The sequence below is a fragment of the Capsella rubella genome, unplaced genomic scaffold, assembly GCF_000375325.1.
Source record: "Capsella rubella cultivar Monte Gargano unplaced genomic scaffold, Caprub1_0 scaffold_8, whole genome shotgun sequence".
Lineage (NCBI taxonomy): Eukaryota > Viridiplantae > Streptophyta > Magnoliopsida > Brassicales > Brassicaceae > Capsella > Capsella rubella.
Genome location: NW_006238916.1, coordinates 241,333 through 266,806, shown reverse-complemented (window position 1 = coordinate 266,806; position 25,474 = coordinate 241,333). Strand labels below are relative to the sequence as shown.

General features: G+C 37.5%; 3 protein-coding genes and 1 long non-coding RNA gene across 11 annotated transcripts; 2 read left to right on the top strand and 2 right to left on the bottom strand.

Annotated features, from left to right (window-relative positions):
* Window positions 1-597: 597 nt before the first annotated feature.
* LOC17875207 lies at window positions 598-1,707 on the bottom strand. Its single transcript, XM_006279625.2, has 2 exons — window positions 1,626-1,707; window positions 598-1,371 (listed from the first exon to the last, which is right to left on the bottom strand). The coding sequence occupies exons 1-2, from the start codon at window positions 1,672-1,674 to the stop codon at window positions 686-688; spliced, it is 735 nt and encodes a 244-aa protein (XP_006279687.1). The 5' UTR covers window positions 1,675-1,707; the 3' UTR covers window positions 598-685.
* A 3,396-nt stretch (window positions 1,708-5,103) lies between these two features.
* Window positions 5,104-17,890, top strand: LOC17875125 (serine/threonine-protein kinase ATR). Of its 5 annotated transcripts, XM_023781468.1 has the most exons (20): window positions 5,104-5,310; window positions 5,532-5,676; window positions 5,998-6,110; window positions 6,388-6,719; window positions 6,818-6,942; window positions 7,137-7,281; window positions 7,414-7,968; window positions 8,048-8,123; window positions 8,218-8,521; window positions 8,646-9,893; window positions 10,283-13,655; window positions 13,737-14,306; window positions 14,496-15,116; window positions 15,206-15,400; window positions 15,498-15,717; window positions 15,919-15,992; window positions 16,569-16,644; window positions 16,910-16,998; window positions 17,083-17,149; window positions 17,276-17,890. In XM_023781468.1, exons 1-15 carry the CDS (start codon window positions 5,133-5,135, stop codon window positions 15,645-15,647), a joined length of 8,130 nt encoding a protein of 2,709 aa, XP_023637236.1. In that variant the 5' UTR covers window positions 5,104-5,132; the 3' UTR covers window positions 15,648-15,717; window positions 15,919-15,992; window positions 16,569-16,644; window positions 16,910-16,998; window positions 17,083-17,149; window positions 17,276-17,890. The 5 variants fall into 5 exon arrangements, with proteins under 5 accessions (XP_023637236.1, XP_006279817.2, XP_023637240.1 ...); XM_006279755.2 differs by lacking the exon at window positions 16,569-16,644; XM_023781472.1 differs by lacking the exons at window positions 5,104-5,310; window positions 5,532-5,676; window positions 5,998-6,110; window positions 6,388-6,719 and having other exon boundaries at window positions 6,826-6,942; window positions 7,223-7,281.
* A 483-nt stretch (window positions 17,891-18,373) lies between these two features.
* Window positions 18,374-20,361, bottom strand: LOC17875429 (casein kinase II subunit beta-1). 4 transcript variants are annotated; one of them, XM_023781730.1, is made up of 5 exons: window positions 19,936-20,361; window positions 19,482-19,700; window positions 19,224-19,333; window positions 18,973-19,138; window positions 18,374-18,809 (listed from the first exon to the last, which is right to left on the bottom strand). In XM_023781730.1, the coding sequence occupies exons 1-5, from the start codon at window positions 20,174-20,176 to the stop codon at window positions 18,676-18,678; spliced, it is 870 nt and encodes a 289-aa protein (XP_023637498.1). In that variant the 5' UTR covers window positions 20,177-20,361; the 3' UTR covers window positions 18,374-18,675. The 4 variants fall into 4 exon arrangements, with proteins under 4 accessions (XP_023637498.1, XP_006280912.1, XP_023637504.1 ...); XM_006280850.2 differs by having other exon boundaries at window positions 18,374-18,806; XM_023781736.1 differs by having other exon boundaries at window positions 19,224-19,318.
* A 1,219-nt stretch (window positions 20,362-21,580) lies between these two features.
* LOC111832483 lies at window positions 21,581-25,279 on the top strand. Its single transcript, XR_002835335.1, has 5 exons — window positions 21,581-23,322; window positions 23,551-23,603; window positions 23,851-23,929; window positions 24,019-24,056; window positions 24,466-25,279. It is a non-coding gene; the product is annotated as an uncharacterized LOC111832483 (long non-coding RNA).
* Window positions 25,280-25,474: the final 195 nt, after the last annotated feature.

Here is a 25,474-nt window from a genome sequence, read left to right as displayed (position 1 = left end):
CCATATTTCTACTCATGATCAAGTTGCTGATCTTCTCACCAAGTCTCTTCCCCGACCACAGTTTGAATTTTTGATGTCCACGTTAGGTATTCGTGATTACGAATTACCAACGTGAGGAGGGGTATTAGGATTTACTTCAATCTTATTTATTTAGATACGGTTCTATCTATAAGGCAACTTGTAAATGTATAAATACTACTCTTGACATATGGAATAAACAACTTTTGCATTCTATTCAATATATTTCACATGGACATCCAATTCAAAATTAATTGACAATGAGTGAATAGACATGTAAACCTTTATATTAGTGTAGAATTTACCCTTCCATAGTAATTTTCTATTTGTTCTTGACCGGTGGTGTTCTTGAGTGAGTTTTTATCTGTTCTTTCAAAAGCTTAGAGATTCACACCCATGTTTCTAGAAGACAAATTGAAAATTACTATGTAAACACTGACACACACAATGTCTTATGTCATTTGATTTCTTCTTCATATCATCAACTCATCAATTTTCTCTTTCAAACCGTAATAATTAAGACAAACGATGTTATTTTATACAGTGATGGGTAGACAAAGAAGACAAGGGTTGTAACTATATTATATATCAAACGTATTATTACAACTTAGAAGAAGGCAAGGAAAATATTTTTTAGGTCTTACAACGTGGATGAGAACTTTAGAAACTATCTCCTTCGGTGGGTTATTAGAGTGGTGGACTGAAGCGAACCTCGAACAGGTGTGATCCCCACCCTACGAAGCTGTTCCTCAGCTTGTTCAATATTAATCCGTAGTTCACGCTCATTAGAACGTGATTGCGCCAGATCTGCTCTCATCCTCCTAATGCGAACCCAAACAGCTCGGGCTTCATCAGCTTGGTATATAACGGTCGCTTCATGGGTACGAGGCCGAGGCTCCACAGCTCTGATGACTGCAGAGACTGCTCTCTGAAGATGACGCTGGCGAGGAGGGCTTTCTTGGAACGGAAGCTCGCCCGGAGCAAATCTCCTTCCCGCACGATGAAGCTGGCCCTCAAGTTGTTCGAAAATAATCCGAGCTTCAAGCTCCATATCAGCCATACTATCCAATTCTGTCTTTACCACCCTATATTCAGCCTTGGCAGCTTCGAGCTGCTCAATTCCAACGGCAACGTAGCGAGGACCTCTGCATACAGTGATCGCTCTTTGGGGAACGAGAGCATGGTCCGTTCTCCTGGTGGCATCATAGTGTGCTGATCTCCTAGGATCCGGAGCATGGTTCGTTCTCTGGGTGGGATCATGGTGCTCTCTCCTAGGAGCGGGAGCAGGGTCTACCGTACGGGAGCGACGTCGAGGGTCCACAGCTACGACTGGAGGGGTTGCTCTATGGGGAACTATAAATAAATTCGATTGGAGTCATCAACAAATTTAAAAAGTCACCATTTTATATAACAAGTTCCCTTGTAAAATATGTTGTTGTTGTATATATTTTTATGCATACTTTGAAACCAAAGACAGATTTAATACATAAAATTCTTATTAGTAACAAAGAAAATTCTTGCATCGATAGAACAATAATTGTAATAAAACAGAGAAATCAAAGATCAAAAAGGTTATATAAACTGGAAAATAAAGATTAATAATATACTGTTCTCTGATGATGAGGCTCTGCGGGTTCTGTCGCGGTGGTGGCTCATCTTTTGTTGTTGTATTGTATTTTGTATGTATGAATGTATCTCCTGAGAGATGGATTCAAATAATCTCTACTCAGCCTAGCTACTCTATATATATCCACAAAACTGGTAGGTTTGATGGAGGCCACGTGTCCTCCTCCGGTATGATCAACGGTGTTTTGGATCCCAGTTTTGCAACCAAACAATATCTTTATGAGCTTGTTCTCTAAGTCTAGTCAACAATATACGCAATCAAATTGATCATCTTTATAATTTTAAAACTATAACGATCCAGTCACAATATTTCACAATCGTTTTCAGTCGTTTCTTCCACGAAAAAATGCCAAAGTTTCCATTCAACTACTAATTGGACCATTTAATCGTTCTCAAACATTTTTTCCGTCGAAATTAACATCCAAAAAAATATCTATCAATGGGGATTTTATTAAGAAATGATAAATACAAGTAGGTTTCACTGCTTTCTCCTTTCATCCTTGTCGAATCCAACAAGTCCAAAAAGCTAAAACAGCCCTTTTCTCAACTTAATAGGTGTTCATACTTTATCAAATGTTTCAAGTCATCATTTTCTATACCACACAGTCCATATACAGTATATAGATATCGCTTGATGGGAAAAATCCAAAATGGAGATCCTCTTTTCTCCATTATTTGATTTATACTTATTTCATCACTAACGGTACGTCATCCTTCACACGTTAACTTACGTCACAACTTCACAATGATTGTCACCAATGAATGTTTCGTTAGCCTTATAATTACAGTTCGAGTTCTAAGGATCACCTAACCATAAGTGCATGTTGTTTAACAAGGTTACACTATCTGGTTTTAAATAAATGTTGTTTTGGCGAAAAGAGATAGATCGAAGAGAACCATTAGAAGAATATGGGGTACATAATTTTTTTTGTTACGTATCCTACATTCATTGATTGAGGAGACATAGAGAAAACAAAACTCAACGTAAAAGCTCATTAATATTTTTCATAAAACAATATAGAAGGAAAAAAGTATACATTAACCCTAAATTAGAAAGGAAAAACACCAAAACTTCTTTTGGTTGGGCCTCATGGTTCTACGTTATGCCGTAATCTGAATCACTTGGGTTCCAAGTAACTTACATATGCATCTATAAACTGTTTTGGTCGGCTATGTGTGAATGTTTAACTACCCAACATGAACGACAACAACTTCGCCTCGTGTCCCATTAGAAAATATCATCCTTGCTTCATTATATCATCTGTTTTACTACGCCCACTATTGTTATTTTATTATATATATGCAATCATGGTACTCAAATTTCAACATATACATATACAAGAAGTCAAAAACATTATGGTAACACAAGATAAAGCGAACGATCAAACCTGTTTAGCATCATATATAAATCGCCAAACAAAGTGACGTTCCTAGAAACAAACTGAAAACCCACAATGTCTTTCATTATAACAAATATATACATAGCGAACAGATTTTCGTCAGATGATAAACTTACTAGTCAGATCTTTCAGCCTCAAATAATACAAAAATGATGGTACGCAAGAATCGAACAAGTTTGCAGTGTACTATCCAGATCGAGTTAACTGTTGTGTAGACAAACAAGACGTGTATTTGTATATAATCTATCAAACATATTATTATTCTATTATTATTTTTGTATGAATGTTAAATTTATTCAAACAAAAAACTTTGCTACAAAATATGCTGTATGCATCCTTAATTATCAAACGTATTATTATTACAAACTTATAAGAAAAGTAAGAGAGTTTTAATTATTACATCTTGGAAGAGCATAGAAAACAAGAAGACAACGGGAAGATAGTAAATGCATCTACATCAAGCGGACCCTTAAGATGAAGCAAAACTATCTGTTTCGGTGGGTTCTCGGTGGGGTACTGGACGGAAGCAAACCCTGAGAAGGCGCATGATTCCAGCACGACGAAGCTGTTCCTCACCTTGTGCAATCTTAATCCAGAGTTCACGCTCATTAGAACTTGAATCAGCCAGAGTTTTCCCTATCTCACTTAGGCGAACCAAGTCAGCTTGGAGATCATCAAAGTCTACTGGACAGGTCTCTTCCTGATCAGGGTCTCCATGTTCAAGCAACTGTAATGATATCTCTCTGTGGATAACGCTTGCGAGGAGGGCTTTCGTTGAACGGAAGCAAACCATGAGCAAATGTCAACCCCGCATCACTAAGCTGCCTCTGAACTTGTTTAAAACGAATATAAGCTTCAAGCTCCTCAGGTTTCTTACTGTTCAGCAGTTCCTTTACCACACTACATTCTACCTTGAGAGCTTTCATCTGTTCAACACCGATAGAAACATCGCCACGACTCGGATGGTCATCACCTCTGTTTACAATCATCACTCTCTCGAGAGCAGGCTCCACAGCTCCCACTACCGTGATTGCTCTCTCGGAAGCTAGAAATAAACAAAATTTGATTAGAGTCATTTAATAAACAAATTTATTAATACTATATTATAATTTCTGTCTAATATTTTTTTTGTTGTCTATGTACTAATGCATATTTTACAACCAAACTGTACAATTTTCTCTTTTATCTCTGTTAATGTAATAAGTAATCAAATAGAAAAATCAAAGAACCCCTAAAAGTGTATTAAGGATACAGTATACATTTTTAAAATACCTCTTACTTAGTAACTATGAAAAAACATAGAACCATATTTGTAATAAAATGGAGATATAATCTATAAATCAAATTAAAGAAGAAGAAAGATATATAAACTGGAAATTCCAACACAAACATATCAATCACATATATCCACTAAAGAAAAAAAAATACATACTGTAATACATATATTTCTCTTAATTAGTTTACGTTTTCAGTAACACGACATTACCATGCATGGTGATGACTCTTCTTAAAGACCATTCACGTGCCTAACACGTACAACACCAAGATATATAGATCTTTGTTATTATAACACAAAACATATTATATATATATAAGTGGTTTAGTCTTGATTATGTATATAAAGGTAGACTTGTCACTTGTTTTTTTTCTCAGGTGATAAATAACTCAGTTGAACCATGCATGTATACTAAAATTATATTGTCAATCGAAACCCAAGTCTGAAAATCGGATGCTCTTTAGTTTATAATTTATAAATAATTAGATAATTTATAATTTTTGTTACAGAAATACATATAACTAGATTTTAACACAAATACTATAGTAGACTAAAATACATGGTTTTTATCCTATAGATCAAATATGGTTTCGCTTAAAAAAAAAAAAAAGATACATGTTGGGCCGTACGGGCTTTAAACATTAGTAATTGATAATTTGATCGACATTCAAGTGAAATATATAATAATTTTTTGGAATCTTCCACATTACGATTTTTTTTTTTTGTTCTTTAAAAAATTGGGAGGGAAGGGTACTGAAGTAGGAAGGGAGCGGAGGAGACGGGAGGGAGCGGAGTCAGCGATTGTGAGTGAAATGACCAGCGACACTAATCTCTCCAGCTTAGTTCACGAACTCCGTGAACGGGTCGCCGCATCCTCCTCCAGTCCGGCCAACAACCTCCGTCACTCTTCCGGAGACGAAGATGCTCTCGAGATTCGATTTCGGGCTGTCATCCCCAATCTTTTGAATACCTACGTTGTTCCTTCTCTCGGTAATTACTGTTTTCTTGTTTCTGTTCCCTTTGCATAATGCTTTAGCTTGGATTTTGCCGGAATTTGGTTTAGGTTAACCTAGGATTTTTCATGTGCTGCTGTATCTGTATGTTGATGAATTGAAACCTTTACCGGCTTGATAGGATACATTCCCACTGTTTCGTTGGAATCTTTTTCTCTCGAATTTAAATTTTAATAGTTCCTTGTCGTGCGTGGACAGGCAACGGGAGGGAAGTCACAGCTGTTCTGAAGCTTGTTGGTCATACAGCAAGGAACATTCCTGGAGTTTTCTATCACGGAAGCCCTGCTGCCATCCTCCCTGTGATTGGTCGTATTATCCCCTTCTTTGCTGAACCAGAGTTTGTGTAAGTTGTTTGACTACAAATTGGGTGTGCCTAGTTCCTGTTTAAGTCATATCTATTCCATGATTGTGTATTTGACTCTATGCACCAATCGATTATGCCCTTTCTATAATTTGATATTTCTGGGTCACTTTACTGTCCTCACTAGTACCTCGCTGTAGTAGAGTGACACAAGCACAATACACATCTGTGTAAAAACTTTTCTAGAAACTCATCTGTCGTTTGTTGCCAATATCCAAACCACAATTTGGAGAAGACAACGGTTAATAGGTGTCACTCGTCATGAGTTTTACTTTAATGCTTTCTTTTGTAAATCAATTGCAGTCCTGCGCATGGAGTAATACTTGAAACTGTTGGATCTCTCTTAATGTTGCTGCGCTCCAACTCAAGGAAGGCGTACCGGATGTTCTTCCATGACGCTTTGCAGGCCATTGAAGGTGATAGTAAGATTTATGACGTTATTTCCTGTTAATATTAATGATATAACCTTTTCCAACTGATTAGAACTTTTATGCACACAAGTCTTATTTTGTTCAATGTGGTCGTGATCTTGTTTACCAATTTGTTTTTTTTTTGGGTGCAAATAATGTTAGAAGGACCAACTTATAGTGGAGATTGTTGCCTGAAAAAAAGACTCCGTGAATGTTAATTATACGTACTATGGTTCCAAAATTCAATTTATACTGAACTAATGTGCCTTTTCAATGTTTCCAGATATGCAATCTATTGCATCACTTCACTCAAATGAACCAGAAATCTGTGAATCTCACATTCCATTTAGGTGCTTCTGTATGTCTTTTCCTGGAATTTGGGGTGATTCTTGCCATCTCTGTGATCTGCCAGATGCTAATAAGCCCAGAGATGGGGATGGTCTTGTGTTAAACTTATTGGGAGCCAGACGATGGCAACCTTTTGCTACTTGTATCCTTAATCTCATCTGTAAATGCCTAACTGAGGGGACACTTTATGTCCAGGGTCTCGTCCATACATCATTTATTAAAGCTGCTTGTTCTTTAGTATGTGGTGGTGGTGCAGATGTGCAGATGGTGAGTTACTATTTATTCAGAAGCTTAGTGAATTGGTTTATCTGATCGGTTGGTAGTGTCACGAGTGCATTAATCTGACATCTAATTTTTTATGGAAGGCCTGCTTTGAATTTGTTTCTCTTCTCGGATCAATCCTTACTCTCAACATCCTCCCTCATGTGCGCTTAATACAGTCAATCATCCTCCTTTTAAGTGCAGATGAAGAAGGACTTCCTGTGTACAGGTGTGTTCCCACATGTCAAAACACATATCTTTTTGTAATATTTTGACATTATTGTGATTTGTGAATTATAATTAAGTTTCTGTTTACCTTCCTCACGTTTGAGTGTGGAAAAAATATTTGTTAAGTTGCACTATGAAGTTTCATAATATAGATGTACTTTCACTTTGAACTTTAATTCTGGGTTCTTGTAACAGAAATGCAATTTACGATGCTACTATTGGACGTTTCCTTACGGCAATATATTCCAGCTGTTCTGATGTCACTGTCGAACTAACTGCAGAAAGTTTGGTGTTGGTCTTCCCTCATGCTTTACAGAGAACAAAGAGTGAGGAGCTAAAGGTATTTTTGGATCTGTTTCTTCTCATACACATTTTCCACTCCAACGAATTTCTGATCATTTTTTCTTTTCTTTTCACTTCTGCTCTTTCAACAACTTAATGGGAAATCACATAGGGTATTTTATTTATGCAGGTTTCCCTGTGCAGAGCATATGTGCGGATTGTGAAATCCTGTCCTCCTTGTATATGGAAGCTACATTGCCTGCTAGAGCTGCTTCATCTTTCAGAACCTTGTTATCAATTGATAGAATGTTTGAAAGCAGTTCTTGTAGTTCTTGAACCTGGTTCTGTTCGAGGTGAGACAACCAAATGTTGTAATCATACATCAACAGTAAGTGATAGACCTATCCAGGGAATTAACGCTGGAAAAAAAAGGCATGTTAAGGATGGAAGTACTGACAAAAGGAAGCGCCAGAAGGTTGGTGATGATACTCAACGAGGGGTTTACTTTGCTCCTGGATTTGCCAATGAGACTGATGGAAAAGATGTTGTTAGTCTGCGTGAAATGCTTATTTCAACTGTAGAATCTTTGAAGCCTCCACCTGCTGGACCTAGTCTGTTACAGACTGAAATTTCAATAGTGGCACTTAGCATGCTCACCAATGCATTTTTTTTCTGTTCCTGGACTGACATGACTCATCGTTTGTTTCAGCAGATGTATGCCTGGATTCCCTGGATAGCTGAGCAGGTAACCCGAAACTCCCGAGTCCCGATTCTTTTACTAGCGTTTTCATTTCCTGTTTTCATTTTGAAAGATACGCATGTAGGTTGAGAAAGAAAATCCTATCATGTTCGATATTTCTATTTACTTGGAAGGAATTCACAATGTGCTGCTCATGCCTGGTAACTCTCCTTTTCCATGCCAAATAATGTATTGAATCTTTGCTCTGTACCCGATTTGGAATTATCATCTGTTAATTTGTTCCCGTGTAATCAGATTTGGATTCACAGTATATATATAAAAGTAAAGGGAAAGATCTGGTTGCCATACAATTCTTGCTGAAGCTTCCTTGGACGCACTGCATGCTATTTAAGAAGCCTAGCTCTCTAGTAAAGTCTAAGTGTTTATCTGTGGGGATATGGACAAAGCTTGGTTTACAAGATGGGAGTGGTTTTGATATTTTCAATCGAGCTCTTTCTGATGATTTTGAAGAAGTGCAAGCTTTCGCGGTTATCTCCATGCCACTCAAAGTTCTTTTCTCTGGTCTTGATGCCCTTCTTTATATATTCCCAAGGCTTGAGTAAGTTGATGAAATAAAAATGACATAATAAACTAAGTTCATATAGCTATTTCTTCTCATAAGTCCTTTTAAAGATGCTTTTAAAGACGTCACTTAACTTTTTCTTTTTGTCTTACATTCATAGGCATTTGTTGAAAGAAAAGCAATTGGTGGTTAAGAAGACTATTCCTCAGTCTCTTGGCTTCTTATCTTGTCTTTATGGATCAAGTACAATCGGCTCAGAGAAAACTGCATGCCATTTATTCCTACATGAAGATTTAAAGAAAGATGAGACTCTGAATTGTCTACTTCAAGGGTTCCAATGTTCAAAGTGTGATAAATTTATCGAAAGCAAAGATGAGAAGCATTTCAGAATCATAGAGACTCCAGAGATGGTGAAACTGGAAATGGATTATCATCGTGGTTACTCTAACCTTCAATCCATATACTTTGATCTTCTATATGATGAGTCTTCTGAAGAGACTCAGCTAGCCTGCGTAGAAGTAATAAGGAGAATCCTTGGCCACACGGCCCCAGATATTCTGGTCAGAACGAGATCCCAATGGACAAGATGCCTTCAGTATCTGTTACTTCATGTAAATACAGATGTAAGGGAAGCATTCTGCACTCAGATTGGTATCTTTGTACAGCCTCCTATAGTGAGCTGTTTGTTTCTTGGTGAAGATGCTATGGAGAAAAGTTGCGAACGAACATTTTTTAGTTTGATTGAGCATTCTTTAGCAACAGCTAAGGATCTTCTTGTCATCCAGACTCTATTGGAAACGACAGCTGAAATAATGATAGCTGTTGATGTTACCAGTGAGCTTTTCTTGTTCTGTCTTTTCCTGCTGATTGATCAGCTTGTTCATCCAAACTTGATCGTTCGAATAAATGCATCAAGGTTAATAAATCGGGCATGCTACATCCATGTGAAAGGGGGATTTGCAACTCTACTTTCCAGAGCTGCTCATATGCAAACTAAGTTGTTTGATTATCTATCTGCCAGGCTGACCAGCCGTCCAAATGTGGTTAGAGAATTTGCAGAGGCTGTTTTGGGTGTTGAAACTGAAGAACTTGTGAGGAAAATGGTCCCTACTGTTCTTCCTAAACTCTTGGTAGATTGGCAGGAAAATGCTGAAGCAGCCAATACCTTGAACGAACTGGCAAAGTTATTGGACACAGATGTGGTACCTCTAATAGTAAATTGGCTACCCAGAGTTCTTGCATTTGCTCTGAATCAAAAAGAGGACAAGAATCTGCTCTCAGTTTTGCAATTGTATCACTCAAAGATTGGTTCTGACAACCAAGAAATTTTTGCTGCTGCACTGCCTGCACTCTTAGATGAGCTTGTATGCTTTGTGGACATTGCTGATACACCTGAGACAGATAGACGGTATGTACCTCCATAGCTTCATACTTTTTGAGCATAAATTGGTAGTTGGAAATAGCATGAAAGTTTTTATTTTTATAGAATTCTTGGGTTCATTTATATTTGTTGGGTAACATGCTATTTGCTTTAAGAACTAGAATTTCGTGAAGGAGTCCATGTTCTTTTGAGCTCTCTCTCTCTCTCTCTCTCTCTCTCTCTCTCTCTTTCTCTGTGCGTGTGTATTGATCGTTCTTGTTCTCATTGACATTTACATGTCAACAGAAATGGCTAGAGGCTGTTTGTGTCTTTTAGCCGCGAGAGGAAATTGCATTTCTCATTTTGAACAAATAACTGAACGTCGGGATGCTTGTTTGTTTTTTATGGTGTTTGATTTTACTACTTTGCTTATGCAGGCTACAGAGACTGCCTGAGGCAATAAAGAAGATCGCAAAAGTTTTAACAAATACCGAAGATCTTTCTGGATTCTTACAAAACCATTTTGTTGGACTCCTTAACAGTATTGACAGAAAATTGCTTCATGCAGATGATATTTTTCTTCAAAAACAAGCGCTGAAGCGTATTAAGCTGCTCATTGAGATGATGGGCCATTATCTCAGCACATATGTGCCTAAGCTTATGGTTCTCCTTAGGCATGCCATTGAAAAAGATGCACTTCAGAGCGAGGGTCTCTTGGTCTTGCATTTTTTTACAAAAAAATTGGCTGCTGTATCGCCATCTAGCATAAAGTATGTGATTTCTCAGGTTTTTGCGGCACTCATCCCCTTCTTAGAGAGAGAGAAGGAAGGTCCCCATGTATATTTAGATGAAGTGGTGAAAATTCTTGAAGAACTTGTTTTGAAGAATAAAGATATACTAAAGCAGCACATTTGTGAGTTTCCCCTCTTACCTAGCATACCATCTTTACGAGAATTGAACAATGCTATTCAAGAAGCACGTGGATTAATGAATCTGAAGGATCAGTTGTGGGATATTGTAAATGGTATGAAACATGAGAACCTGAATGTTAGATACATGGTGGCATGTGAGCTAAGCAAATTGCTGTATCACAGAAATGAAGATGTTGCTGCACTGATTGCTGGTGAACTTGTCTCAGACATGGAGATCTTGAGCTCTTTGATCACATCTTTACTACAGGGATGTGCAGAAGAATCTCGAACTACAGTAGGTCAGAAATTTAAGTTGGTCTGTGCAGATTGTCTTGGAGCAATAGGTGCTATTGACCCTGCCAAGGTGAGAGTTGCTTCATGCAGTCGTTTTAAAATCCAATGCTCAGATGATGATCTTATCTTTGAGCTCATTCATAAACACTTGGCAAGAGCTTTTAGAGCTGCACATGATACAATTATACAAGACTCAGCTGCTCTTGCCATACAGGAGTTACTTAAGATTGCTGGTTGTGAGCCATCGTTAGCTGGAAATGCTGTTGTGTTTACCCCCCAGGACTATGTACAAGTCAATCTATCTGGGTCTAGAAGTTGTGAAGGTAACAATGAAGTGAAGGATAGGGGAAAACAACTATGGGACCGCTTCTCAAACTATGTTAAAGAACTAATAGCTCCCTGCTTGACTTCAAGGTTTCAGCTTCCAAATGTGTCTGACCCTGGATCAACTGGACCAATATATCGGCCTTCTATGTCATTCAGAAGGTGGCTATCCTACTGGATAAGGAAATTGACAGCACATGCAACTGGATCTCGTGTAAGCATATTTGCTGCTTGCCGAGGCATAGTGCGTCACGATATGCAGACAGCTACTTATCTCTTGCCATATTTAGTTCTGGATGTTGTTTGCCATGGGACTGAGGAAGCACGGCTTAGCATTTCAGAAGAGATCCTTTCTGTTCTTGATGCTGCTGCATCAGAAAATAGTGGAGTGACAATAAACAGCTTTGGTGTTGGTCAGAGTGAAGTTTGTGTTCAAGCTGTTTTCACGCTTCTTGATAACCTTGGGCAATGGGTTGACGATGTGAATCAGGGAGTAGCACTCTCATCACCTTCGCAGTCATCAGGTGGTAGGCAAGTAGCACCCAAATTCAAAGGGCAGGTTTCAACTTTAACAACAAAACAGGATCATCTTCTTGTACAATGTAAATATGTGTTGGAGCTTTTGCTTGCCATTCCCAAGGTGACCCTTTCTAGGGCATCTTTCAGGTGTCAAGCTTATGCCAGGTCATTGATGTACCTCGAATCCCATGTACGTGGAAAGTCAGGCTCCTTAAATCCCGCAGCTGAGAAGACAGGCATCTTTGAAAATGCTGATGTTTCTTCTCTGATGGGAATATACAGCTGCCTTGATGAGCCTGATGGTCTTTCAGGCTTTGCAAGTTTAAGCAAATCATTAAGTTTGCAAGACCAATTGTTGATATCAAAGAAATCTGGTAACTGGGCAGAAGTTTTTACTGCATGTGAACAAGCCCTTCAGATGGAACCAACATCAGTTCAAAGACATTCTGATGTTCTTAATTGCTTGCTGAACATGTGCCACCATCAGACAATGGTCACTCATGTTGACGGACTAATTTCCAGAGTACCTGAGTTCAAGAAAACGTGGTGCACACAAGGTGTACAAGCTGCATGGAGACTTGGACAGTGGGGCTTGATGGATGAGTACCTTGGTGGAGCTGATGCAGAAGGTTTACTGTTCAGTAGCTCAGACAGTAATGCCTCCTTTGACAGAGATGTAGCAAAGATTCTCCAAGCAATGATGAAGAAAGATCAATATTCTGTAGCTGAGAGAATAGCAATTTCCAAACAAGCTCTCATTGCTCCTGTAGCTGCTGCAGGCATGGACTCCTATACACGAGCATATCCTTTTGTTGTCAAACTTCACTTGCTAAGGGAGCTAGAGGACTTCCAGGCGGTTCTTAATGGGGATTCATATTTGGAAAAATCATTTAGTACAAGTGATCCAGTGTTTTCGAAAGTAGTGGATAACTGGGAGAACCGGCTCAGATTTACTCAATCATCATTGTGGACAAGGGAACCTCTCTTAGCTTTCCGAAGACTCGTCTTTGGTGCCTCTGGGCTTGGTGCTCAAGTTGGGAACTGTTGGCTTCAATATGCAAAGCTTTGCCGTTTGGCTGGACACTATGAGACAGCTCACAGGGCAATTTTGGAAGCTCAGGCTTCTGGTGCACCTAATGTTCACATGGAAAAGGCGAAACTTCTTTGGATCACTAGGCGTTCAGACAGTGCCATTATAGAGCTACAACAGTCTCTCCTGAATATGCCTGAGGGAGTTGTTGACTCCACTGTAATTTCGTCTATCAATAGCTTACTGATGGCTCTCCCTAATCCAGAGCCAGCAGTTCGTAACACACAATCTTTCAAGGAAAAAAAAGATGTTGCGAAGACTCTTCTTTTGTATACCAAATGGATCCATCACAGTGGGCAGAAGGAAAAGAAAGATGTTTTAAATCTTTACACCCAAGTCAAGGACTTGCTGCCGTGGGAGAAGGGATATTTCTATTTGGCTAAGTATTATGATGAACTTTATGTTGATGCAAGAAAGTGTCAACAAGAGAGCTCTTCATTGAGCTCTGCAGGCAGTAAAAAAGGATCTATCTTGTCGAACTCGAGCACTGAGAAAGCAGGGTGGGATTACCTATTTAAGGGAATGTACTTCTATGCTAAAGCACTTCACAGTGGGCACAAAAATCTCTTTCAAGCGCTTCCAAGGTTGTTAACATTATGGTTTGACTTTGGTACTATCTATAAAACAAGTGGATCGGTGGGAAATAAGGAATTAAAAAGTACTCATATGAAGGTGGTGATTATGCTCTCTTTCTCATAGCTGTTCACTATGTAATATTATTTCATTTATAATTTTTTTCTTTTCTTTTCGCAGATAATGAGTTTAATGAGAGGCTGCTTAAAGGATCTGCCAACGTATCAGTGGTTAACTGTGTTGCCTCAGTTGGTTTCTAGAATCTGTCACCAGAATGGGGATACAGTACTAATGGTTAAAAATATCATCACCTCCGTTCTACATCAATTTCCTCAGCAAGGGCTCTGGATTATGGCAGCTGTTTCAAAATCTACTGTTCCTGCTAGAAGGGAAGCAGCTGCAGAAATCATACAAGGTGCACGAAAAGGTTTTAACCAAAGTGACAGAGGCCACAATTTGTTCATTCAGTTTGCTAGTTTAACTGATCATTTCATTAAACTGTGCTTCCATGGAGGACAACCAAGATCCAAGGTTATCAATATAGCGACCGAATTCAGTGCCTTGAAAAGAATGATGCCGACGGATATCATCATGCCAATTCAACAATCTCTTACCATTACCCTACCAGCATTCGATATGAACAACAATGAACGACATTCTGCCAGTGTATTTTCTGATTCAGATCTACCAACTATTTCTGGTATAGCTGATGAAGCTGAGATACTTTCATCCCTTCAGCGCCCAAAGAAGGTATGCTTTTCCAATTTTCATGGATTGAAAGCGTAAACCTAATTCCGTATGATTCTCTGCACTGCTCTCTGCTTATATTCCTTTTATATGTCTCCCAGTATGCATTAACCATAGCATAAAATCATCTTATCCTCGAGAATCAATCCTACAATATTTGCCTTACCAATAGATTATAATTTGTACATTCAGATCATTCTGCTGGGAAATGATGGTATTGAGTATCCATTCCTCTGCAAGCCCAAGGATGATCTCAGGAAAGATGCTCGAATGATGGAATTTACTGCAATGATAAACCGCTTACTATCCAAATATCCCGAAAGCAGGCGAAGGAAGCTATATATCCGCACCTTTGCAGTAGCTCCTCTGACTGAAGACTGTGGTCTGGTGGAGTGGGTTCCACATACAAGTGGACTCCGCCATATTTTACAAGATATATACATTTCATGTGGAAGGTTTGATCGGCAGAAAACAAATCCTCAGATTAAAAGAATATATGATCAGTGTGCTGTTAAAAAGGAGCATGAAATGCTGAAGACGAAGATCCTCCCTATGTTCCCTCCTGTTTTCCATAAATGGTTCTTGACGACATTTTCTGAACCAGCTGCTTGGTTTAGGTCACGTGTAGCTTATGCTCACACCACCGCAGTATGGTCCATGGTTGGGCACATTGTTGGACTTGGTGATCGTCATGGAGAAAATATCCTCTTGGATTCTACTTCAGGTGATTGTGTTCATGTAGACTTCAGTTGCTTATTTGATAAGGGCTTACAACTAGAGAAGCCTGAGTTGGTGCCATTCAGATTGACCCAGGCAAGTAACTGCAAAATCGTTTCTGTGTGTTCTGTTGGTATTGTGTTTTCGTTTGTTATAATAATGAACTGTAATTTTCCAAACCGTAGAACATGATCGATGGTTTGGGCATCACTGGATATGAGGGTATCTTCATGAGGGTATGTGAAATCACTCTCACAGTGCTGAGGACTCATAGGGAGACATTAATGAGCATACTGGAGACATTCATCCATGATCCACTTGTGGAGTGGACAAAATCACACAAATCAAGCGGAGTAGAAGTTCAGAACCCACATGCTCAGGTTTGCATAATCATCTGATGATTCTCTTTAATGTTAGTTCATGTACCTTTGTTTCTTTCTAATTGCTGTAGACAACCATATGTTTTGACAATTACAGCGTGCCATAAGCAGCATTGAAGCTCGGTTGCAGGGTGTGGTTGTTGGTGTTCCACTACCAGTAGAAGGTCAAGCTCGCCGGTTGATTGCCGATGCAGTCTCACTTGAGAATCTTGGGAAGATGTACATCTGGTGGATGCCTTGGTTTTAATGAAAATCTCTGAACCCCGCTGTTTGTTGCATGCTACACCAGTTTGCATAGTGCCACTTATGTTAATTCAGTAAGTTGATATGCAGATATAACTATCCTATGAAACTTTTAATCATTTCAACAGTATACTGAACGTCTGAAAGTGAAATGTGTGCCTCCTAATCGTAGATTACAATAGAATTCAATTAATATTTTATGGGCCGCCTGTGAAAACATGAATGGCTACAAATGTATTTGAATGTAATTTATCTGACTCAAACTGCAATTGCAGTGACCCGAGGAAATCAGGAGTATATGATCCTAGGAGTATTTGAGTAGAAGCATCTCTCCAGTAAACTAAGAAAGGTAAGCATTCTCTTCTATGCCTTTTCTTCTATCTGCTTTTGTAGGGCATGTGATTTTTGTGGGAGGATATTGGAAAAATTCAATTTTTCTACTGATGTTACATTCACTAAGAATGCGGCTGGACAGTTAATTGATTCCACGTGTGATCGATCAATAGGATGCAATATTAGATGGATGTGAGCATTTTGAGACTATTATTTTTGTTAAATCTCTTCTAAGATGTTCTCTTAAGGTTGTATGACAAGTTAACAATTTTTTCTTCTTTAACAGTCTTGTGAGTAAATTAGATATACTCGTTCCTTTTTAACTTGATCCATTTATATGATATACTTTTAAATATCTTTACAAATTACACCAGCTTAATTGGCTACAATCATTAGATATGTTTTTGATAAAAATAATAGAAAAGACTACGGATTTTTTTTTTTTGGGTAACCAGACTACGGATATTAGTTTATTAAAGTCTCGTCTTTTCAGTTACATCTAGAGAGTTACTTCACTAGGATGCTATCTTTTCTCCGACCAATTGATTTTTTTGCCCTTTGGTTTTCTTTGAAATTATTTCTGTGCCTGCAGAGCCAAGCGTCAGGTAACATAGTGAGGAGTGTTCAGAGTGGGATTTCAAGCTCACTTGAAAGGTGAAAGAGAATAGGTATAGGCTTTCTGTTCACAATTGGCCTAAATAGTGCCACTGATATACATGATCTAGTCTTCAACTTTCGTTAAGTTTGATTTGATCTTACCACTTGCCAGTTTGCTCACATCCACTGGCTCATCTTTTAGCCTAACTCCTTATTCTGTATTTCACGTCTTTGGATATCCTGCCAAACTTGAGGCCATGTGACTGTCTGAAGAGTCATTACATTGTGAGACTCTTTACCTTTGTGCCAAATTTAATCCTTAGTTTGCTCTGACAGAGACATGAGTCAATGAATTCGAAAGATGCCTTTTGGGAATTGGTGATGAAAGAGATGATGTGTTTGAGATGGCCGCCAAATTCGTTGAAGTATGTTTAGGTTTTACATAACGGCTGAAAATTAATCAATCTGTCAGGATTCTTACACCGTCTAACTTTATTTATCTTCTGAAGATGGCAGTTGACCAAAACTTCTTCACTAAAGGGCGCATAACTCTTCCTGCCTCTACCTGACTTGCAGGTTACAATCTTATATAGTTATCGTACTTACACATTTCTTTCCCTCATATATCATGCTGAGTTATGTTACGTTACGGGTGATGCGTTATTTCGCTGTATGTTAACCAAATACTTTCTTTACTTGTAGGGAAACGAAAGTTCCGATTCTTCTTATTGATTCTTCAAGCTAACTTCGAGTTAGTGGTGTAAGATGAGTTGTTAATCATTCAACATCATGGACATTAAAAAAAGAACAAGAAAAAAATGTACATTAATTACATCGAACCATGAACCATCCATCGATCTTCTAAGCATCAGATAGAAATGATACCCATCGGAGAACAGAATCACTGTAGCTCTCGGTGAATAGTGACTACGGGTCAACGGGATCCAAGTCGGGTTGCGTATAGATAATCGGGTCAAGCTCAGCATTGGGCTGCGTTTTTTTTGTTTTATAAAGGAAGAGAAGAGTAATGGGCCGTATAAGCCACGCAATAATACAAGCTTGTATAAAGGTCATTATGCAAAAAACAGAGCTCAATGTTTCTCCTTGCTTGTTCTTGATATTACTTGTTTGTATATATAGAATCGGTAACAGAGATTGTGAGAGAAAGAGAGCTAGCGATTAATTCAAGCTAGTTAAACCCTTTGATTAGTTGTGTAGTTTGCGAGTCACTGTGATAAAGGCGAACTCATTCATAGGTGATGTTCTTGATTGAGAGTTTCCATCGATTAATGTTGAAAAACCATATGATTAAACGTTCATACTCACATTTATACAAATAATAAAATCGAAAATTCTGAGGTAAGTTGTTTATACAATGTCTTTCATAACCAATAGACAAAAATTGAAATTATTTTCATTAGATTATCAGTTTAATAATTAGTTATGTAGGAGTAAAACATGTTTGGGAAGGACGAAAAAAGTAATGTAAAAATTTATAGATACGGCCATGCTTGTATGACATGGGTACTTCAATAAACATACAAGAAATAAATACATATACCTTGAGCCTTTGAGGTGAGAGAATTTTCATATTGCCTTCATCCATAGTCCAAGGCTCCATGCTATGTGATTATTTCCTGTCTTTGACCCCTTCATTTTTATTATTTATAGCTAACATTAATTACTTTTCCATTTTTTTTTCTCTTCGGCTGGCGCCAAATAGCCGTAGACGTGTACATCTGACACCCAACTTTCAGGAAATTTTGTGCGAATTTTGTGTATAGATGCGATAATCTAGTATATCTAAAGGGAGACCAATTCTATGACATATGATTAACTCTCTGATATCATATGACATTAAGAGAATAAGAAAAACGTAGAAAAATACATGTTCAAGTTTAACAAACTCATCAAAAGATTTTGGGTTCATTTCTTCTAACCATGCTTCTGCTTGCTTCTAATGTGTATGTACCTCAAGACAAATAGAGCCATGAGAGCTCTTTCACCTTTGATGATTACACTGCTTTTTGTTTCTCCTTTTTATCTTTTTCTCCAGCTATAGCCATGATCTTCATTCTTGGGTCTTGTCTTCAAACTTCCTGTCACGGCTTGTGTAATTTGAACCCAAACACTCTTTGAACATAGTTTTGTGATGCCTTTGGTGGCTTCAGATGTCCATAAGTCATCAAGAACAGATGTGGAAATGTTGTCCCAAAGTAAGCTCCATCAATGTCTGCTTATCGTTTTAAGGAAAAAAATCCCAAAAAAGATAACACCTGCAAGATCTGTATAAACTAAAAAAAAAATCATTGCCTTTCTGAGAATCCAACTTCAGAGTTCAGAACTGCATTTATCAATATGTATCAGCAAGAAGTGAATATGTGGACAAAAAAGGATACTGCCTTGATACTTCGACCGTGGGTAATAAATGTCTTCACATTTAGGGCAATATATCTTCACCGTGCTAGATCGAGGTAAATCGGATTGACCAACCGGAAGACAAGGTTGGCCACAACAATAAACTCTTGGGCATCTTCCAAAGTCATAGCTTTTATACTTCTCTAACTGCAAATAAATGGAGTCAAGCAGTGCATCTTGTATATGATGTTTAAAATTAGAAAAAAAAACACGAGGTGAAAGATTTGATTACCATTGCAGCCAAACCTTTGCTTGTCAATATGTAACGAGCATGAATCAGTCCGTAAAGCATCTCAGCAGCTGACTCGATCAATTCATTCTGTTCCTCTGTAAACATCTCTCCTGTTACCGACCCAATCCATATCAAACATTCAAGAAACATAATCGTAAAAGCGAAGCCATATTGGTTTCACTTCTATCCCTAGATGCAGATTCTGTCCCTAGCTAGACCGCAAAACTACTGAATGACAGATATCGTATGAAAACTTACCATGAGAAGATTCAACATCCAAAATCAAATCGAGAGCATAGTCGTAGTAAGGGACTAGACTGCTAAGTCCACACAAGTTAAAGTCATCTTGAATATAATCATCATCAACTTCACAAAAGAACTCGTTCCCTCGTAGGTTACAGAACCAAGATATCCAGGAAGTGTCCTCTCCATCAGACCCACTAACATCTGATTCCTCACTGTCTGTATCTGATTCATCTATATTCCCAATCATAAAACCCACCAAACAAAACAATTCATCAGTCACATAAAAAAATAATCCAAAGCCTCACAAACAAAATTTGCTTGATTCAGCTCATGTAATCATTAATAATCTCTACAATATCAAAACTTGATTCCCAAATCAGGAAAGCTAGGTTAAAATCTCTCTAATCCAACAAAACATAAAAAAATTCCAAATGCAGAATCGAAGAAGCAAAAAAACGAAACTAACCGTCAGAAACATTGTTGTTCTTAGAAAGAGAAGCAGAACGCGAATCTCTATGCTTGTCATGCGACAGCTGCTGCTGCTTCCCCATCAAAACGGAGTTAGACGACGCCACCGAAACGGTTCCTTTGCCTTTACCATTAACAGAGCGAGACGTCGAAGGAGAAGGCCGTTCGAGAGCGTCGTTGATCCGTTTACGATCCACAACCTCAGGTCTCGAATTCACCGCTCCTCTTTCTCTATACATGGTTTCTAGAAATCTACCCTAAATAAAATCTCTATCTATTACAGCTATCGTACACCTTTCACCGGCGTCTGTGAAATCGCCGGTGAGGGGATTGAGAAATCGACGGCGAATATTAACCTTGAGCTCTTAGGGTTTTGCGTTTCGTTCGAATCTTTTTGGGTTCTCTCGCGTTTCGCAACTCTCTCTGTTTGGTACAGAGACAGAGAGAGAGAGATTATTATATTTTTAAAAAGTTTTAGTTTTTTTAAAATAAAAAAAAGAAGAAGAGAGGGGTAAAATGGGAAATAGAAGAGTTTGGTTCCCAGAGACGAGGGAGAGTGGAGCGGTGAATCGGTAGCCACTAGAGGAGAAAGTAGTGGGTGAGATCTGAGATGGGTCGAACCAATCACTAACCTCTGGTTCGACACGTGACAGTTTACAGCTACGACCCTGACCTGCCCGGTCCACATTTTATTTTATTTTAATGAGATACGGGCTGGGCTTATATTTCATTTAAAGCCCAATAAGACCTAAACATAAGTGAGACTACCGCCCGTCTTTGTATTTTTCACAACGGTCACTAGATCTAAAAGCTCTTTTTATTAGTACTGTAGAGATGTACTCTACTTCCGTGGCTCAATCGCATAAAAATCTCAATTTTTTTCTTTTTTCTTCTTCTTCTTTGGAGCGGCGATGTTGAGTTTTTTTCTTCGAACGTCATCTTCATCACCAGGTTTTGTTGTTGTTTTTTTGTCTTTCCTCTGAATTGTTTAAGGTTTTCTGGTGATTTTATGTTTATCGCATATTCAGAGCAAACTTTTAATTGTTTAATTTTGTGTTTTCTTAGATTTTGAAATCTCCCTATTGCAGATTCAGAAACATCGATTTTGACTTTTTATTTTATTTCCAGTCAAGCGAATCTAGAAACCTCTCTTTGATTTTAAGTTGATTCTGCAATTAAAAAACAAAACCCCTCTTTTTGATTTGTGTTTTCTGCAATCTCTTTAGGGTTTTACTTTTGTTATTGCGATTTATTTAATGTTCAAAACTTTTCGTTTCTGGTTTATCGTTTCTAAGAATTTTCAAATTTCGAAAATCCAAAAACTCTCTTTTTATCGTTTCAGGTTCTTCAAAGATTTTACCTTTGTCGTTCAATTTAGGGTTTCTCATCAAAAAACCCTCTTTTTAGATCCGTGATTTCTAATTTCGTTTACTTGTTTTTCCAAATATTTTTGTTGGGTTTCTGATAAAAGATCAAGTTTTTAAGATTTGTTTCCGTTTTTATGGATTAGAAGAAACCCTTTTATCAAATTTTCTTTTCAAAGCAACGAACAGACTCATGAGTTGTACTCTGTTCAAGATTTCATCGATTTTCATGAATAAAGTTTTTATGTTTTCTTCAAACCCAAAAGAAAGGGACGGCACATTATATGATTGTGTTCTGTCCGGTTTCTAACTTGGGAAAATGTTGCCTAAGATATGATTGAAACAGAGATAAACGTCCCTAAGTAATGCTTGTCAAACTATGTTCAAAGCTTGGATAATTGAATCTCTGCGATTATCTTATATTCATTGCTGGCTGGGCAGCATGTTATTAACTTCAAGTTTCTGCTTAGATTTGCCTTCAATAAGGCTTTTCTAATGATGTCCTCAAAAGGATATATTCAATATTCTGCTTGAGTTTTATAACTCTCAATGATCTGCTGTATATTGATGGGGATACATGTTCTTCAGTAACTTCAAGATTCTGCTCAGATTTGCCTTCAATAAGGCTTTTCTAGTGATGTCCTGACAAGGATTATTCAATGATCTGCTTGAGTTTAAAACTCTCAATGATCTGCTGCATATTGATGGGGATACAAGTACTTCAGTAACTTCAAGATTCTGCTCAGATTTGCCTTCAGTAAGGCTTTTCTAGTGATGTTCTGACTAGGATTATTCAATGATCTGTTGGAGGTTTACAAACTCTCAATGATCTGCTGATATTGATGGGGGTAAATGTTCTTCAATAACTTCAAGATTCTGCTCAGATTTGCCTTCAATAAGGCTTTTCTAGTGATGCCCTGATTGGGATTATTCAGTGATCTGCTTGAGTTTTAACAACTCTCAATGATCTGCTGCATATTGATGGGGATACAAGTTCTTCATTAACTTCGAGATTCTGCTCAGATTTGCCTTCAATAAGGCTTTTCTAGTGATGTCCTGACTAGGATTATTCAATGATCTGCTGGAGGTTTAAAAACTCTCAATGATCTGCTGCATATTGATGGGGATACAAGTTCTTCAGTAACTGCAAGATTCTGCTCATATTTGCCTTCAATAAGGCTTTTCTAGTGATGTCCTGACTAGGATTATTCAATGATCTGCTGGAGTTTAAAATACTCTCAATGATCTGCTGTATATTGATGGGGATACATGTTCTTCAGTAACTTCAAGATTCTGCTCAGATTTGCCTTCAATAAGGCCTTTCTAGTGATGTCCTGACTAGGACTATTCAATGATCTGCTTGAGTTTAATAAACTCTCAATGATCTGCTGCATATTGATGGGGATACAAGTTCTTCAGTAACTTCAAGATTCTGCTCAGATTTGCCTTCAATAAGGCTTTTCTAGTGATGTCCTGACTAGGACTATTCAGTGATCTGCTTGAGTTTAAAAAACTGATCTGCTTGAGTTTAAAAACTCTCAGTGATCTGCTGTATATTGATGGAGATACATGTTCTTCAATAACTTCAAGATTCTGCCCAGATTTGCCTTCAATAAGGCTTTTCTAGTGATGTCCTGACTAGGATTATTCAATGATCTGCTTGAGTTTAAAAACTCTCAATGATCTGCTTGAGTTTAAAAATTCTCAATGATCTGCTTGAGTTTAAAAACTCTCAATGATCTGCTGTATATTGATGGGGGGGATACATGTTCTTTAATGCTAATGTTGTCCGACTTGGCTAATATCTGGGCCATCATGATATCTGCCTCTGAAGAGGCTTGTATCTAACATTAAGAAATTCAAGTGGGGACTTTAAGAATAATATAGTTAATACTCTATGCCTAGCTCTTGAAGCTCCTCTTGTTAGCGAAGGCACATTATTGTGCAACGTTTGATGGGTTTAAGGCTCGAGCAAAGCACTAAAGAGAAAGAGAGCGTAAATCTGATGTCTTAGTGAAGAGGTATTTATCTCATCTCCAACTAGATTGTAATTGTCTGTGTAGTTATTACCATACGTTACATAAAACCAGCTCAGTTTAAGAATTGGTATTGGTCTAATGGTAAGTTTTTTCTTATGTACATCTCTTACAAATGTTAGGTCATTAAAGAGTATATAAATCTGTGTGAGCCTCATTGTGTTCTAACTCATTGTGTTCTAACCACATCTTTTGGTGACTCATTCTTAATAGGGATACTGCAGAAAATCTAGTTTGCAACTTATCTCTTTCCCGCTTTTGATCAGGTGAATGTGCCATCCCTCTTTCAAACCTATTTATAATCTTCTCCAATGTTTTCCTTGATGGGGTTTGTGCATCTTCAATAACTCCATCTTCTGATCAACTATGACTTATTATTAGCCTACCTTTTCAGCTTCAGAAGAGAACTAGACTGTATACAGTGATCTGCTCAAGTTCAAAAAAATTTCACTCTTTCTCCAATCAGTTTCTCATGTTACGTGTTATTGGTTGTGTCTATTTATATTGTTGTAGCGATAGGATGTGTAGAAGACTGTGATTCTTTTATGGCATTTTGGTGACTTATAGTGCACAACAAGATTAATGGATCTGAGTAAGTATGTATTTGAATCACATATTTACTTGTTTATAGGTGAAACAGTTTTGTTTAATAAAAATTTCGTTTCTATGTCCCCATTTCAGCAATTTTTGTCTCCATATATGAAAGCTCTTGTTTTCAGGTACACCCTCTTTAAGTTTCTATTGCTTCTCGATTTTCTATGAAATTAGTTGTTGGCTTCATTTAACTTGTGTAGTTGTAGCATGAGTTAGTCTAAGGTTTGAGACAGAGACCAAATGATTGTTCTTTGTAAATTGTAATGTTTTGATATGTAATTCATAGATACTTCATGAAGTTCATATATTACAGTGGTCGTCAGGAACTATACATCTCATGATATTTTCAACATCATATATGCTTCTTTCTGCTTTGCTATCAAATTCGTTATTGTTCATATTTATTAGTGTTTATGTTTATATTTATATTGTAAGAGTTAAGATAAAATACACGTAGGGGTAGTTACCGAAATTTGTAAAATTTGTATGATTTTTTTCTTTTTTTTTTGTGTGGATCTGTTACTTTATCTGCAGGAAACAAAGGGAAAATTTCATGAATTTTGGGAAGATGTTGGATGTATGGAACATTCAGCCTCTTAATTTGCAAGCAGGTATGTACTGGTATACATGCCATGACTCGTGATGATAAATCTGATATGTTTCTCAATTCATGACATCTTCTGTGGCCATCTGTGATCTTATCTCAAGTACATGTTTTTTTTTTCCTCCGCTTTCAGTAATATCATAGTGTTTTGCTTGTGTTTTGATTGATCATAATGTTGTTACTTGCGTTTTTTTAACTGTTGTAGTAGTAGCATTACTTGTGGTTGCTTGCATTTTGATTTGTACAAGGTTTTTGCTTGCGTTTTGAGTAATCATAGTGTATCATACATAATGGATGTTTTTTGCAGAAATGTTCATCTTTAGAAGAGACAAGTTTGGTTCCTTTCTAAGGTTTATCTTAGACATTTGTGTTTTTTGTTCAGTTGATTGTTTTCTTTTGGATTGTAGACAAACTCAATTAAGCTAACACATAAACACATGTATGTACTGGTAGTCTGATAATTTTCGTTAAGCTTTATATATGCCATGACTCGTGATCATAAATCTGATATGTTTCTCATGTTTCTCTAATCATGGCATCTTCTGTGGCAATGTGTGTTGCTTGCGTTTTGAATGATCATAGTGTATCATAGTGTTGTTACTTGCGTTTTAATTGTTGTAGTATTAGAATTAGTTGTGTTTGCTTGCGTTTTGATTGATCATAGGGTTGTTGCTTGTGTTTTGATTAATCATAGCATAGTGTATCATACATTATCCAGAAAGTTTCATCTTTAGAAAAGATAAGGTTGGTTTCTTTCTAAGGTTTTTCTCAGACATTTGTGTGTTAATTTTTTTCAGTTGATTGTTTGCTTTTGGATTATAATAAATCTCACTTAAGCTAACACATGTATTATTTGGATGTATGTTAATTCAGTCTTTTTGCAAGCATGTATGTATTGGTATCTTAATCATTTTATTGTTAAGTTTTATATAAGCAATG